At 38.0% G+C, this 16321-nt stretch overlaps 2 protein-coding genes across 6 annotated transcripts in view; both read right to left on the bottom strand.

Annotated features, from left to right (window-relative positions):
- Positions 1-446: 446 nt before the first annotated feature.
- On the bottom strand, positions 447-8291 carry znf207b (zinc finger protein 207, b). 2 transcript variants are annotated; one of them, XM_014004956.1, is made up of 11 exons: positions 8128-8291; positions 7613-7739; positions 7377-7515; positions 7094-7273; positions 6674-6749; positions 6464-6525; positions 5965-6104; positions 5639-5737; positions 4716-4961; positions 4153-4309; positions 447-3351 (listed from the first exon to the last, which is right to left on the bottom strand). In XM_014004956.1, the coding sequence occupies exons 1-11, from the start codon at positions 8166-8168 to the stop codon at positions 3200-3202; spliced, it is 1419 nt and encodes a 472-aa protein (XP_013860410.1). In that variant the 5' UTR covers positions 8169-8291; the 3' UTR covers positions 447-3199. The 2 variants fall into 2 exon arrangements, with proteins under 2 accessions (XP_013860410.1, XP_013860409.1); XM_014004955.1 differs by lacking the exon at positions 5639-5737 and having other exon boundaries at positions 8128-8290.
- Positions 8292-11725: 3434 nt separating this feature from the next.
- The window catches only part of rhbdl3 (rhomboid, veinlet-like 3 (Drosophila)), a 35648-nt gene continuing 31052 nt past the window's right edge, over positions 11726-16321 (bottom strand). For all 4 annotated transcript variants that reach the window (XM_014004958.1, XM_014004960.1, XM_014004959.1 and 1 more), the window contains 3 exons: positions 14837-14937; positions 14235-14295; positions 11726-12428 (listed from right to left, as the gene is read on the bottom strand). In XM_014004958.1, coding sequence (XP_013860412.1) covers positions 12157-12428; positions 14235-14295; positions 14837-14937 — 434 coding nt within the window. In that variant the 3' untranslated portion in view covers positions 11726-12156. The remainder of the gene's footprint in view (positions 12429-14234; positions 14296-14836; positions 14938-16321) is intronic.

Here is a 16321-nt window from a genome sequence, read left to right as displayed (position 1 = left end):
AGTTTAAAATGATTGGATCGGTTGGCCATGACGTATGTTGCTGTGAAAGAGGCTAGGCTAAGAAGCTAGCATGAAATTGCGTGTGCTGTAGTGCAGTGGTTCCCAAACTTTTCAGCTTTTGACCCACAAAATAACAGTAGCAGAGACCTGTGCCCCCAGCTATTTTTGGATGATAAACATTTGTATCAGGTCAACTAAACATGAGCACAGTAACAATATTTTTATACTAAATTTATCCTTTTTAAATACACTAACCTCAGTCCTTTGTAACAAGTAAGGAAAAAACATAATTCTGAAAATCTTTTCAGGACCCCATCTTGATGTTTCGGGACCCCACTTTGGGTCCCGACCCCAACTTTGGGAAACACTGCTTTACACTGTAAATAATAGGAAGTAAAAAGAAACCAAGTAAAAGAAAAATAAATTTAAATAAATACAAACAGGAGAGAATAATGTAGTTGCTTTTATTTTTAAAACAAATAAACCTCACACCATCACATTTTCATTTACAGATAAGCATTTACGTTCTACTAAACAGCATTTTCTTTTTAACTACAAAGACAAAAACTCATCGGAAACAAACAGAAACAATTGGTCAAACATGGTACTGATCAGAAAACCCAGACAAAAAGCCAATTCGCCAACCATCTCTAGTGGTGTCTGTTTGTGGTTTAATTTAGTTCATCATTGCTTCAGTTCTCTAATACAGCAAATATTCTTACTGAAACCTTTTAGATCTGCCATCAAACAAACCTACCTCAAAAATGCAACCTAAAATAAAAAAAGAATACATCAGTTTTCAACAACTTAAAACAAAAAGTTTCAGAGATTTGTAACTACAAAAATATTACTGAAACATTTAACCACCTTAACAAGCCTTTCATGTTTTAATTCTGGTTAATTAGTAAAAAATAACCAATCAGGAATTTTTTACCACTGATTGTATTTGATGCCCATTTTTTACATGTGCATCAGTAACTGGAAAATGATCAAACAAGCCAATTAAAGTGACATAATAAGACTATTTGACAAGACGCTCTTGCTCATGGTCCAATTTAAAATTTCTGGAAACCCTCTCAAGACCCAAACTTCACAATTTATGACCCACCGTGGTGTTTGACACTTAACTTTGGGATCCACTTTAGATTACCTCAAGGGTCCAAGAAATAAGAGTTATGACAAAAATGACTTTTTGTAACTCATTTTCTTTTACTTTCTTATTTTAACAAATATAAATAGAAAATAAAGCTTTAAATTAAGGATTTCACTGCATAAAACTAAAGCCTCTCTACACATAATCACCACAAATGATGTCGATGTGAGAAAAGGTGAAACTAAATGTTTGAAAACTGTGCAGTTCTCATGACTGGAGGTACTAAACCAGCTGAACCACGTCAGACACCACTGGAGAACTCAAAACCTGAACAAGGACTTCTACTTACCAAGTTAGTAGATGCCATGCCAGACAGGACAAGAGTGTACTTTTTATTTTTACACTCCGTCGTTCTATTTGCCATTTCTGATAGATCAAATACTCAGAACACTATAGAATACAGTACATGGTACATGTCCCAGCATCCATCTGTAAGGGGACAGACCCAAACTATATTGAACATCAGGTACTTACAGGATTTAACTGACCTGTCATGCCAGCTGACTGGGTTTTAAGGCTGAAAAGCTCATATGGATGGGCTACAGACAAAAACAAATACAAAGCGGTAAGTGAATTGGCCAGAGGAAAATGTCTGCAACACTACAGATAACATGTGCTTCCTGTGTGAACCGCTAACGCCAACGTGTTCTAGTCTTTAACTCTTTAACAGATTAGATTGCTTTTAGCAGAACAATCTCCACCACAGGAAGGTAATGTTGAAGACTTAGTGGATAATTACAAAAGATGGACAAAACGTATCACCCAACAATAAAGACAGGAACTGCAGCAATTAATGCTGGTAATTAACATTCAGAAGCCGACCCTCACCACAGCAAATCCTTACTAAAGATTTGTGCTGGGAAGATATTTCAAAACCACCTTCAAGGGGTGCCTTTACTACAAGTTACTTATGGACCAGCCTTTGAAATAAAAGGTTTTTAGCTAAACATTGATTTAACTTTATATTTGATTATAAAACAGCTGCACAAGATTAAACAAAGACCTTCTGTATTGTTGGGCGTTTTGGTTTTGACACTGGTGTTCATGCATGTTTGAGGGCAAGAATGCATGTGTACAAAAATAAAATTTAAAAAAAATTWTTGTGGTCCATTTCTACTAAAGCTACTCAAACGTAACATGAAAGTCCTTCAATCATGAGTTAGATGTCATATTTCAAACCTAAAGTTAACCTAAATCTTTTGAGTTAGGTGCACGAGTTTGGTGAATGACATCTTTACCACATGTTAAAACAGTTTTATCATGACGATGACAGGTGGGTGAGGAAATAAGACACAAACAATGACAACCTTTGTATTTAAATACCTGATGAAATCCTGTCAGAGGCATAAAAAGTGTAGACACCAGTACAAACCTTTGCGACTCACCTCCACGTACGTCAGGACAAACCAGCATTAGATTTCAAGATGGATTTTATTACAACAGATTGATAAAACATTACAAAGGATGCATACAAGTAGGTGTTTGACCACGAAATATTAAAACAAACCTGAAAAAAGGAATAAAGCTAGAAACTTATGAGACAAATTTAAACACTACTCAGTTGGAATCATCATCACTGAGACCCTCACCAACCAAAGTTGGGGACGAAATGTCCAACAGCACCTGCGCGCGCTGTGAGGGCCTCAATCTCTCTAACAAAGAAATAAAAATAATCAAATGTTCACAAGAAAAAAAAACTTGCCTTTGTAAGGGGTTGGCATGTTCATGTAACTCCAGCGGCTTCAAAAGAAATACGAATCATTTTTACACACTTCACCTCTATGAACCTGAGTGGGAAAAAAATATATCCTCACATGTGATCAAGGAACACCAAAAAGCTGTTAGGTATTAATGTGGTGTTTGGCCATTTTGTTTTTCTCTTTCCAATAAACATGTTACAATGAATGTCCATGCGTTTTAAACAGACAATGTTTGTCTTCACCACCACTGGTCTTACTGCTCTTTGCTTGCAGCTAGGTTTGAAAAAGCACATGGGTGAGAGAAAGGTGTTAACCTCAAACCTAATGTGGTGGCTGCTTTGCTTCTTTAGTAGCGTCCAGCCGGAGACATGACGGGCGGCCTCATACCCAACGGAGGTCCTCCCTGGTAAGGGGGAACCATGGGAGGTCCTTGCCCATAGGGAGGCATCCCTCCAGGCATGTAGCCGGGCATGCCCTGAGGGGGGCCGCCATACTGACCTGTGCAGGACAGAGAAGGAGAGTGGCTGCTTTAAGTCTCATTAATTTGCCAACTGAAGCCACTTATGGTCCACCCTACAGTGAGTGTACTTTCAAAGTTTCAGATAKTTTAAATTAGGCAAACTATAGATCATCAACAGCACTTTAGCRTATTTGTCTACTTTGTATAAGCAGGGTTCCCACACCWTGGTCAACATCAAATTCAAGGACCTTTCAAGGACTTTCCAGTACCAATGTGAGAGATGTGAACATGTCCAGAYGYTYGGTGAGGACAGGAGAAGCTGTGGTGCTTTCACCTGGGCTCAGAAAGACCGACCCGCCCTACTCTGCTCTGATAGGCTAAAACTATGACCATGGCTCACGTTATTTGTTAAAAGCCACGTCAGCTTAACGTAATCCTGAATTATCCACCGCAACAAATGTACGCTTGTTTGTTTTTTTCTACAGATGATGAAAATCAGTTGTGTGAATAGAGAACTTCAATCCCCCCAAAAAACATTCAAGGACTTTCAAGGAAAAGTAAAATTTTTGGCTGTTTTCACAAACTTTCCAGGGCCTTAAAATAATTGTCTTTCAAATTCACAAACTTTCAAGGATTTCAAGGACCCGTGGGAACCCTGTATAAGAACAATTCCATAAAATATATTTTATATTTGAGCCAATATCATGCAACTGACAGATCGCAGTACAATAAGTCATAATAAAAAACTTTCCACCTCACAAATAATTATTTTGCATTTAATACTTTCAGAAAAATCTTGTCAATTTTTTAGAAAAAGTTGAAGAGAAAACAGTGCCTACCATGCAGGGGATGCCTCATGCCAGGCTGCTGTGGTGGCAGGCCTTGCTGTGGGGGAATTATGCTCCCCACAGCTGCCACTTGGGGAGCAGCAGCATGGGCCTGACCGGACCTGGGTATGAGACGCTGGTAACGAGGYAACTGGGACTTCATCTCCTCCTGGTTGCAGAGACAACACACAAGGCAAACATTCAGAGCTACAGAAACGCCGGTGTCCTCCTGTCAGTACAGAGAAACACTCACAAAACACGTTGAGGCATTGGGTACCAATGTTGGCGTGCCCTGATTTCAGACTGAGGATATTCAAGTTCAGAATCATCCTTCAACATAACCACAAAACAGAAACTACTCAGCGCTATCATGACTATACAACGTGACTGTTTTTGTATTGTAACTTTATATCCGATGATCCTCTGCGATCATCTAACCTCACTCTGATCGAGTCTTTTTGCAGAACCGGACCACTGGTTAAATGCAGCCTACTGTCAAATATCACCGAGCATACTATATAAATCAGTTATTACTTACTGTGAAAAGGGCAAAACAGAAAGCTCAAGCAACTTACCAGTGAGATGTCCTCATCAGGGTGGATCAACTTACTAGTTGCACTCGAAGTGGTGAGGGTGGCAGGCTTACTGGTCACTGTGGCGGGGGGTTTGGCCACAGTGCTGCTAGAGGGATTAGAAGAAGTGGAAGAGGAAGAGGAGACAGAGGGCTGGGTGTAGGCAGGGAATGTTGCTTTGGGAGGGTCAGAGGAGGCGGCAGAGCTGAGTGAACTTGAAGCTGTAGCTCCTGAAGCGCTCTGTTGGGCCTGTGCAAAAACACACAACAGGTCGCTAAACCCGACTGAACTGGTTCTTCACAACCCTAACATGCAAGAATAAAGAAATGTAATACAAACAAATAAGCATTGACATATATACCTTAGTACCAACCATCATAAGCAACAAATTTATTTGATTTTTGGTCTGTTTCTTTAAAAATAATCAACTTCACAAAATGTTAGCAAATTGTTACTGAATTTAAAATACTGGAATATAATTTTATAAGGACAAACACACACACAAAAAAAGTTTTTAAAAAGAATGAAAATTCAGTTTAAGGGACTGATTCAACAAAACAGCAAATTCTGATTGAAATAAGGTCAGATTCTTATGTTCATTATAGAAAAATTATAAGTAACTTCAGTGGTTTACACTTTAACATGGGGGAAATAATTGTGCGTCATTTCAAAGCAAAACAACTACTTTGCAATTCACCCTGCAGAAGTTAGGAGTGAAAGCCCACTTCTCTTATGCCTTAATTCTGTGTTAATTTAAAGCACATGCAGCTATAAAGCTCACAGTTCTTACTGGTAAATACAATTAGCAGATCAATGCAAATGCTGTTAGTAAAACAGCATAAAGTGTCACTAAAACTTTACAGGCAACATGAATATGCAACATGCAGCTGCCACAGTCCACGGCAAAGTGCTGTCTGTGAGCGTACTTGGGGCATGTTAGAAAGGGGAGTCTGGGAGGAGGCAGACTGAAGGTCTGCAGGCGGAGAAGAAACGCCTGTTGTGTTGCTGTGAACACCAGAGCCCATCTGCAGCATGGTGAAAAGGAGATCACAGGATTGGCATGGAATAGGTCTACAGAAACTATCCCAACTCAATCAATTAAACTGTGGAGTGATTTCAAAAAATAAAAAAACTGTTAGATGAGCAAATCACTTTCTTATACATCTATAAACCTACAGAGGCTGTAGTTAATCAAGTGGAGGACATTAAAGTACAGACAGAAACTTTTTAAAGCGGACTGCATGAGGCCAACCTGTGCTGCGCTGGGGAAGAGGGGTTTGGTGACAGAGGGCTGAGCTGCCGGCACTGCTGGTCGGCTGGGTATTGGTCCCGCTGCGGGGGCTGGAGCAATGTGGGGCATCCCTGGTCTTGGAGCCATGTGAGGGGGCATTCCTGCAAAAGCATCCAGTAAAGTTTGTCTATCAATACAAAAAACACAACAACCTGAGGAGGACCCTTTATTTAACTCGTTATTCTTAATGTGTTGGACTAAAATCTGCATTAACCAAAACTTGAAGATTTTTTTTTAGATTTTTAAAAATAAAAGAAAAAAGGTTAAAGTTTAAGAAATTTGAAACAACACACCTTTGGACACTAATAATAAACAACGCTGCACACTATTGGACCCACCACCATAAAGTAAATGGTAAGGATTATCATTAATGAATACACTATTTTTGTGAACTTTATTGAGGCAAAAATGTTGTTTTTTTATTTAATAAATCGCTTCCAAAAATGCAACCACAACTGACCTGGAGGAATACCGGGCATCCCTGGCATCATGGGAGGCATCATCCCTCCTATTGGCATCATGCTAAAAGAAAAAGAGAGAGAACAATGATTGATTTTACTGGTTCKTTTATCAAAATTACAGATCAACTGACCATTTCATAAATCTTAAGGAAGACTAAACAAGACATGTCAGAATTTCAGAAAGTTCAAGTCAGTGAGTTGATTCTTACGCTGGTGGCATCCCAGGCATTGCAGGAGGCATGCCGTGCATCATGGGAGGAACACCAGGCATCATAGGAGGCATTCCTGTAGCAAAGAGCAAATGTTTTCTGTTAAAATAGTTCCATTCACACACAACTACACCTGTTCACACAATGATGACTGCTTCTATTTTTAAACTTCACGTGTTTTCAGCACAACAGACATGCTGATTGACCAAGGTAAGGAGGTGAATGATTTTAATGAGACTGGAAAGCTCAGACTAAACCTGAAGTCACCTCGCTAAGGCAGTAAGAGCACACACCACAGGTTTTACTGATATCTTGTGTAAAGGCACTTTTATCAGATATTTTTTAACACTGACACAAGCCTGCTTAACAACATTTGCTTTATTTTTTGTAACCGTTCATTCCCATGAATAACTTTCTTGCCTTGATATCCTGCAGGAGGCATCCCAGGTGCACCAGCCACATGAGGAATCCCAGGTTGGGTCATTGGTGTGACATAGCCCACCTGAGGCTGGATGGCAGCAACCTGCTGGGTCGATGGTCCTGCTTCATCGTCGTCGTCGTCATCATCCGAGTCATCCTGATTTTTCTTTTTTTGGCTCTCTAAAAAAGAAAAAAAATGATTTATTAGACAAGCAAAACTATCACACTGACTCCGTAAAGAGCAGTAAAAGAATTTACTTCAATGTAAACAAGGACAAAATACCTTGTGACTTCTGTTCTAATGTTCGTCTCCTTTCCTGCATGTCTTTCTCTGGAATTCCCTCCATGCCATAAATTTCCAGTTCTATGTCTGTCCTTCCTGGAATTGCATTTGGTACGCTGTCAATAGTCTCTTTGTGCACCTATAACACAAAAGGGAAACATTACAGTCCATTACGACAAGCCATTGCACTAGCAGGATATTTAAAGCCATTGCACTAGCAGGATAAAGGTCCGTACCTGCATGCAGTGAATAGCCAAACCGGGCCCAGTGTATAATTTCTTGTGGCAAATGTGACATTTAAAATGCTTTGCCTTCTGATGCTGAATGAGGATTTTTTCATCATCAAAGTCTCGATTGCAGTACCTTCAGAAGACAGTTAAGGACTTATCTGTAATGTGTTCATCAATTTGTTAATTTAGCCCATACAAACCAGCTCAAGAGTTCATTTAGTTCCTCAGATTACATAATGGTGTAAACTACCGGTGGCTAACAGATTAGCTAACACCAGATGTAACATCTTTCCTTTAAAACACATCGACACACTGAACAAACAATTCACTATTATTTAAACACTCGACAACGAACATCGCGTCTATATCAAATATAATAAAAACAAACTTAAGCCATTTATGAAATCCAAACCCGCTCTTTAAGCTAACATTAGCTGCTAATAGACGCACGAAGCCGAGTAGGCCTCATTTTGTGAAGTTCTTCTTTTGTCGGTATTTTCAGTCGTTTTAAAAAAGGATACCAGCACCATGGTTTCATCTGCTTCTTCTTCTTTCGTCCCATTGTGTGTAAATACTGAAACAGAGGTCACAGAACGCTAAATCTTAGTCTTATTATCTGTTTGACATCGGCATGCCGTACCTCCGCGACAAGAAGGGCGAAAATGGCGCCTGCTGGGCGGAAGTACAATTATCCACCGCAGTCACACAGACACGCCCCTAATAATGCTTTATTAGATTTTATTCCGTTCCCTCTAACAAACATCCCTTTATTTTTGAACAAATGGCATGCACACATGATAAACAACTAATTAAACAGTCAATTCAAATGTGATCTAAAAAATACAGCTATATTTTTTTCCCTAAATTCTGGCTTTAATCTCTTAATTATGAGGGAAAAAAATCAGAAATCTGAGATCCCAGTATTCTAAGATAAAGTCAGAAGCATGACTCTTTCTTTTTCTCTCAGAACTCTTAGATTAAATTCAAATTTCTGTGGAAGCCCATTTCCGCCACCCTGATAAAAAAAATAAATAAAACTTGTATTTCATAATTATGACTTAGCTATCTCATAACTATGACTTAGTTATCTCATAATTATGACTTAACTATCTCATAATTATGACTTAACTATCTCATAATTATGACTTAGCTATCTCATAATTATGACTTAACTATCTCATAATTATGACTTAACTATCTCATAATTATGACTTAACTATCTCATAATTATGAGATACTATCTCATAATCATGAGATAGCTAAATCATAATTATGAGATAAAAGTTTTATTTTTTATCAGGGTGGCGGAATTGGGCTTCCAAAAAATTCTGACTTTAATCTAAGAGGCCTGAGAAAAAAGTCAGAACTCAGGAAAACATGTTTTTCACTCTGTGGCCCTAATCCTCTTCCATAAATATAGTTTTAACTGGAGCAATATTAAAAAATAGCATAATCTATAATATATCATAACGTTGATTTGAAAAATAATACACATTTTTCTATAACAAATATAATCTATTTGTTAATTAATATTTTACTTTCATATGATGAAGATTTTAGACTGAAAAACACTGAAAATGGCTAAATTTCTGCGTGCACATGAAAAATGTTCCTTTAAAATCATTTCTTTTGATTCTGGAAGTGATGTAAAAGTTGCCTGAGGAAAAAAAATCAGTCTTAGCTTTCTTCAAAATAACCAGTTAGATCGCTGCTGAATTAGATTACTCTTTTACAATTTTACACATTACATATTTATTTTGAGTTCTTTTCCAATTTGTTTTGATATTGTGAAGTTGAGGTGTCAGTTTGTAATTTCCTCCACTTGATGGTGACATTGTTGCAGAAAAATGCCACAGTTTCATGTCCCAGTAGGAGAGTGGTCAGAGCAGCATGATAGTGTGTGATTTAAAAATAAGATTAAACTTTTATTTATTTTTAAGGCTGATGGATACTGGAGTTGCTCTTGGCCACAGCAGTATTGCTGAAACTTTAAAAAAACACTCATTCTTTGCCTAAATGTTTGGTGTTAAAAGAGTCCAGTGCAGTGAAAAGACGAATATGTACTTATAAGCTTTAGTTGGTTTGCAAAACCAGATTATCCCAAAGTATAAAGAAATGTTTTTGAACATAAGTTTTATTGCATTTTCCATTGTTTCTTTTAAAGAACACTGCTTGTGTTGGAAAAAAAAACACTTTTATTTGAAGATACGTAAAAAGCACATTAAAAACAATTGATATTTTATCAGTAATCACATCAGTATGGATGGATGGATGGATGGATGGATGGATGGATGGATGGATGGATGGATGGATGGATGGATGTCAGTAATCACTTGTGCATTTTATCCACATGCCACATTATAATTTTGAAAATACATCAAAATAAAAGAATTTCCAACAGTAAAATAAAATAAAATGCAACAACTTAATAGTTTCTGTAAATAAAACTGTTTTAATGAACCTCTTTATGTACATAGCAAATCTACAAAATACACACAACCTTAAAATGCTCTAAGTAATTTGTACCCCTCACACAGTTTGGTGTCGTAGCCCTTATCTACAATCCCAGGTTGTCTTTAATTAAATAGGACACATACACGATTGCTAACAAATCACAAGGGCAAACATTTTACACAATATCACCATGTTAAAAAAATAATAAAGGCGTGTTAAAATATTAATCTCTACATCATTATAAGTGACGTGGTCATCTGGGGAACATCTTTTGGATTTATAGCTCAGAGGTGGCACCGCATTCAGTCTCAGTTCAAATCAATTAACAAATTAACTTCTGAAGGGAACTAATGAGAGATTATTGATTTATGACTTCACCCAGATTCCACGCTCAAATTCAGGTCAATCACGATGTTTGTAACAAGATTTAGCATGACCTGGTAAGTACATTTCACTTCACTTTTTTTTAGGTTTTTTATTTTTATGTTTTTTTTTAAACAAYCYCCACACTTGTCAGGGGTTGTGCTTCTCCTTTTGGTGCTTGTAACAATGTTTTGGCATTTAAAAGTTTTAAGTCTGAATAGCACTTTTGCTGCTTTCTTTTAAACCTGTACACACAACAGATTTTTATTTTCATGCACACACACACAGACACACACATTTGTATTTCTATCCATACTAGGGCTGCCACGATTAGTCGACGACTAATCGATTATTAAAATAATCGATGACTAATCTAATAATCGATTAATCGTTTTCTTTTTTTGTTGTTGTTCTTTACTTTGTTTTTCTCTCCAAACTGCTTTGACACCTTCCACTGCCACATCTGCCTTTCTGTCCTTGACACACATGCACAGTAGTGGTAACTGGGGTAGGCCGTGGACGTCACAAGACATTATACAGACAGGCTCTGGTATCATGGCTACCTGACAACAGAGCTCAAAGTGTGGGATCATTTTAAGAAAATGAAAGAGAAACCTGTGTAATATCTGCAGAGCAGAACTTGCCTTCCACAGCAATTATTTTTAGTTAGCATATAGCTAAAATCTAACCATGGTTATATAATAACAGCTGCATTCTGGTGTGATAAGCTCTATGTTTTATATTCAATTAACATATGATCCGATTAGTCGACTAATCGAAAAAATAATCGGTGATTAATCGATTATAAAAATAATCGTTTGTGGCAGCCCTAATCCATACTAAGATTGTTATGACTTCCATTAATTTCTGACCCTTACCAGTACATGCCTAACCCTAACACCCCCTCAGTTCCCACGTTAGCCCTAAACCTAACCCCAAAAGGGCGTTCCACCATCTTAGGGGCAGGCTTTGGTCCCCATGAGGATTACTGGTCCTGACAAGTTGTTTATACCAGAAAAGGTCCCAAAAAGGTAACAAAAAGCAGGTACACAAACACACACATTAGACAAAAGACTGAGGTTCAAATAGTGCTGAATACATACACAATCCTGATTCTGAAGGCAACACTGAACAGTAAGCCACATTTTGTTTTCAAATGTAAATTCATTCAAAATAACATCTTTACAGGAACTGTATTAATAATCTGTTTTATTGAAAGGTTGACTGTTCTTCTGCGTAACCAAACCTCTTATACTTGTGAGCTGCTTGTGCTGATTGCAAAATACAAACCTTTTTTTTTTTTTCATTTGGAGATAGAAGGATTTTCAAAAACTATTCTGATCCAGAAACTGGTCCAACACTGGAGGGTGATAGGGCTACATTACCCTTCAGTGTTAGGCCAAGAGGCAGATGTGCAGAAATATTTGTGGTTAGCGATGTCCTCATGAAAAGGCACCGTTGGATTGAGGAGAAACAGGCAGAAGAGGTAAGCTTTGCGTTTGTGTAAGATCCGAGGCTTCGTATTCGCTGATGGTGCTTTGTTCAAACCCAGCGGACACGGAAACGAGGAGCAGGTGGTAGAGTTGCTTAAATGGTAAGGCTCGAGTGAAAGAAGTAGGAGCGCGACGGCTGTCACCAACAGATGAGGCTCAAAATGGTGAGACTGAGGTGACGCAACCAACCGTGCCCATCAGTGAGGGATACAGTGTTTTTGTCTGCCTCTTAAGAGCAACTCATGGTGCCGGGGGTACTCGCACATCAAGCAGGCTGTAGGCAAAAATGTTCCAGAACACAGCGCAGAGCACAAACAGGGTGTAGACACAGAAAAATATCCAGAACAGGGACTGCTCCTGGAGTCGCTGCTCATAGTTCTGCAGAACCACCACACCCAGAGTCAGGCCGACGGCCACGCCCCCCAGGTGAGCCACAAAGCTGGGGTTGGGGCATGGAGGGAAGGCTGGAGGGTAGAAGCGCAGCCACACTGCACGGCCAAACTCTACACTCACTAGAAGCAAAAAGACAAGAAATTACTAAATGTTATTGCTTAAATATTTATTGAAGATCTTATAGACTAACTTAAAGAAAGTTTTTAGTATAGAGCGTCATGAGCTAACAACTTTATTTGGTGTATATCAGGTCAAACTGTATTTGAATAATAGAAAACCGAGAATTCACACGTATGCTGACAATATGAGTTCAACCAATACTATGTGAATGTTGGCCCAAGTCTTACATCTAAGAAATACTAAGTATTGTAAAAAAATACTGCAGATAAAAGATCAAATTTATCATTTTCAACAGGAATATTTCCAGATAATATGAAAATAGCTAAGGCAATCCCTCTCTATAAGAATGGTGAGAAATGTGTGTTCAATAATTACAGACCAATATCCTTGTTGCCACAGTCCTCAAAAATTTGAGAAATTATTTGTGACCAGATTAGATCAATGTATCGATCAACAAAATATTTTAAGTAGCAGTCAATATGGGTTTAGAGCAAATAATTCTACATCAATGGCTTGTAAGAAAATTAGTGTTCTTTTACTGAAATCATGTCAGAGTTCAGATCTTACATCATTTATTTGAACAAACTGTTTCCTATTTTTCAAATAGCTAATCCTCTAATGCCATATTAATTCAGCTGGTGTAGGAGAATACTGTGGTCAATAATGTCAAATATTTTTCTTTAAATCAACATAAATGCTAAGTAAACCATTTAATTATCTCACTGATGTTCCTGAAAGTCATGATTCTCTCCTTTTTCAATTACGGACTGACTGGTTGGACAGAAAAGGGACAAGCTTTGCTGCAATCAGTAGAGGGACAACATAATGAAGTATTTTTCCCCCCATAGAAACTAAAGGTAGACCAGTCATTCTGTGTTTGTCCTGTTCTCTATAGGCTGCTCATCCTGAGGATGGTTCTGCTGAAGGTTTCTTCCTGTTAAAACAGAGTTGTTTTTTTCCACTGTTGCCAGTGTGCTGCTCAGGTTGGAAGACTGATTTTAAGTGAAAAAGCACAAACGTCTGGCTTCCTTAGACTTTTACTAATTGGTATTTTACAATGTATGTAAATATGTACAGTGCCCTATGACCTTGATTGTGTATTAGTGCTGTAAAAAACAAACTGAACTGAACTGAATGTAGTCTGACACATTTGGGCTTTTTATTATTCAAGTCTTGATTGCTGTAATAATTTCAGCTCTAAAAATATTAACCTTGAAAAATTATGGTTTCCTGTGTTTTAAGCAGGAGCGATAGAAGGCAAAGTCAAGAGTCCTTGTTTTATGCATAAAAACATCGTTATAATCGCTTTACGTGAAAATCATGAAAGGTTTCAGTATTTCAGTTTATGAACACCAGCTGGGACTCCTCCAGGTCTTCTCAATAAAAAAGTCGCTGAGCTGCAGCAGAGTGGCAGCCACACAAAGGAGGACTTCAAACTAAATGACTGATTCATCCAGATTTAATGAATGTTTTGTGCTTTTGAATTGCTGGGTGGATTTTCATCATGTCTGGCCTGTAAAAAGGGCTTTGTTATAAAACACCCACAAAAAGAAAGATGTACATTGTTCAGCTGCATGTGCCTTTAAATTTGCCTATTATTTTTGAATTTTGAGCTTAGAAAATAGACTGAAAGGGCATTAAAATAGATGCATTTATGTTTTTTTKKTWWWAWWAAAACAATAATATAAGGTTATTTTCTTACCAGAAACCTGCAAAAAATAGAAAAAAAAGTCCAGCTTTGCTAAAAAAAAATAACAACAAATCAAAGGTGACATGACAAAGTGGAAAATGTAWCCAAAACTTACTGCAAACCAGCGCCATGGCCATTCGGAATAACTTAAACTGGCACTTCATTCCCGACCAGTTCTACAAGAAAAGATGGAAGAAAAAAAAGAGTTTAATACTGGGAGGAGGAACAGAGTCCATTAGATCTCCTTCAGAAAYACACACATCATACACACACATGCTGACATGAAGAGACATTGTGCCCTGCATCTCAATTCAGGTCAATTTTAAAACCCACCCGAGGCTTYCTGACCCTTCTGTCGTCTTACTCTTATAGATAATGTGATTCCAGCGGGGAGAAAGAAGACAAATTCCTCCTTTCTGACCTCCAGAATGTTGTTAGGATAAATAATGGGGACAAAAACGGTATCTGATGACCCCTACAGGAGGGGTTTAGGGGTTACACCAAAGACAGGAGAGAGCTTTGATGGGATTTTCTGCCCACTCTTGTCACATAAAGACGTGTGCACACCTGCACAGGTTTCTGATCTCTGTGGAACAATGAGAAGCCGATGAAGTGAAGAATGTTTGGTATTTGAAGGTAGWGCAGCACCTGCTGGGGCTGCTGTGGTGACGGGACAGCCGAAAGATAAAGGTCATCGACAAACACAACAGAACTCACCATTACTACGTTAGCCAGATGTGCTGAAACCAGAGCGTACACCCCTCCAGACGATCCGACCACCGGAGCCGTCATATCTGTGACTGAAACTGCCAAGGACCCTGAATTGATAAAAGACACCTCTGGTTTGTCAACTGCATTTTGATCCAAAAGAACTCAAAACAATACTCCTTTATAAAGATGCTGCTTAAGCAAGTACAAAATAAATTGTCCTACTTCGAATTAAAGCCTAAAAACATGTTTTAAAGTGATAATTTTGACTTTTTGGAGCGGAAAAGTTTTTAAAAGTTACTATCTTACCTGTTGTACATAAAGGTCTTTGAGCAAGCTCAGACAGAAACAACCAATAAGAACAGCCCATTATCAGCAGGCCTCAGGACCCCTGAAGAGTTCAGATTCAAGCTTTAATTATCGTCTCCACTCTGTGGCTTTGTGTGTGCACACAGAGAAGCTGCTCTTTTATTTTGTATGTATCAAAGGCATATTTTGAGATTTTGCTTGTTATTGATCGTGGTTTGGTGTGAGGGTGTGTGTTGGGTGTAGAAGGTTGGAGACCTTTCTCTAAATTATTGATTTCTGACCTCTGCTTTGACCCGTGTGGGTGGCAGCTGAGCCCCCTTTCCAAACTGTGGCGAGATTAACTCAGTTTTGTTTGATGAAGCAAAAGATTGCTGCATCAACTTAAGATGCATTTTTTGGTTTTTCAGCACTCAAAGAATTTTATTATATAAACCATAAACACATACAAATTTTTAATGAATTTTATAAATCTACCTGTGCACATTTATAAAATAAACTGGGTTTTTGTAACAATTTAACCTGTGCTCATTTTTACAAGTCTCTAATCCATATTMTTTCTAGTTTTAAACAGCTGTGCATCAAAAACCATTAACTTTAATAAAAAGAGTTATAAATATAAAGATCCTCCTCATTAACATAAGCAGCCTCATCTGCAGTTAATGTGTCAGAAATAAAASTGAGTGATTTCTGAAGCCTGTTTCTTTAATCCAGTTTCCTTTTGATGTGTATTGAGATGAATCAGGAAACAGACATTTGTCTTTTTTAATATGACAAACAATTCTCAATGGTAAAGACCAAACTTATTAAATTTTAAATAAATTAAATTTAAGAGAATCATAACTCACAGCGTAGTAAATGTGACATCTACAACTCAATAATAAGCAAATGTCTGTTTGTTGCTAAAGAGCTTATTTGTCTTCAATTAAAAATAAAAACAGTAAGATTTTAACCCAACGTTGCAGCCAACACAACCAGAGCGAACATCCCATTTTCTACTGGTGGTCGATATCTCATTAAAACACCAGATGTGCGTGTGCGTGCGTGCGTGTGTGTGTGTGTGTTTTGTTGATGAGGGTGTTTGATTAATTTCCTCCTGGTTTCACAGTGAGGTTAAAACAATAGGTCACCTCAGCTGGTAGCCCAGAGGGGCTTTGTCAGTGACCCCACTCTCTCACACACACACAC

The sequence above is a fragment of the Austrofundulus limnaeus genome, unplaced genomic scaffold (assembly GCF_001266775.1).
Source record: "Austrofundulus limnaeus strain Quisiro unplaced genomic scaffold, Austrofundulus_limnaeus-1.0 Scaffold27, whole genome shotgun sequence".
Classification (NCBI taxonomy): domain Eukaryota; kingdom Metazoa; phylum Chordata; class Actinopteri; order Cyprinodontiformes; family Rivulidae; genus Austrofundulus; species Austrofundulus limnaeus.
Note: the sequence above shows the minus strand (reverse complement) of the source record. Positions and strands in the feature narration are given on the sequence as shown.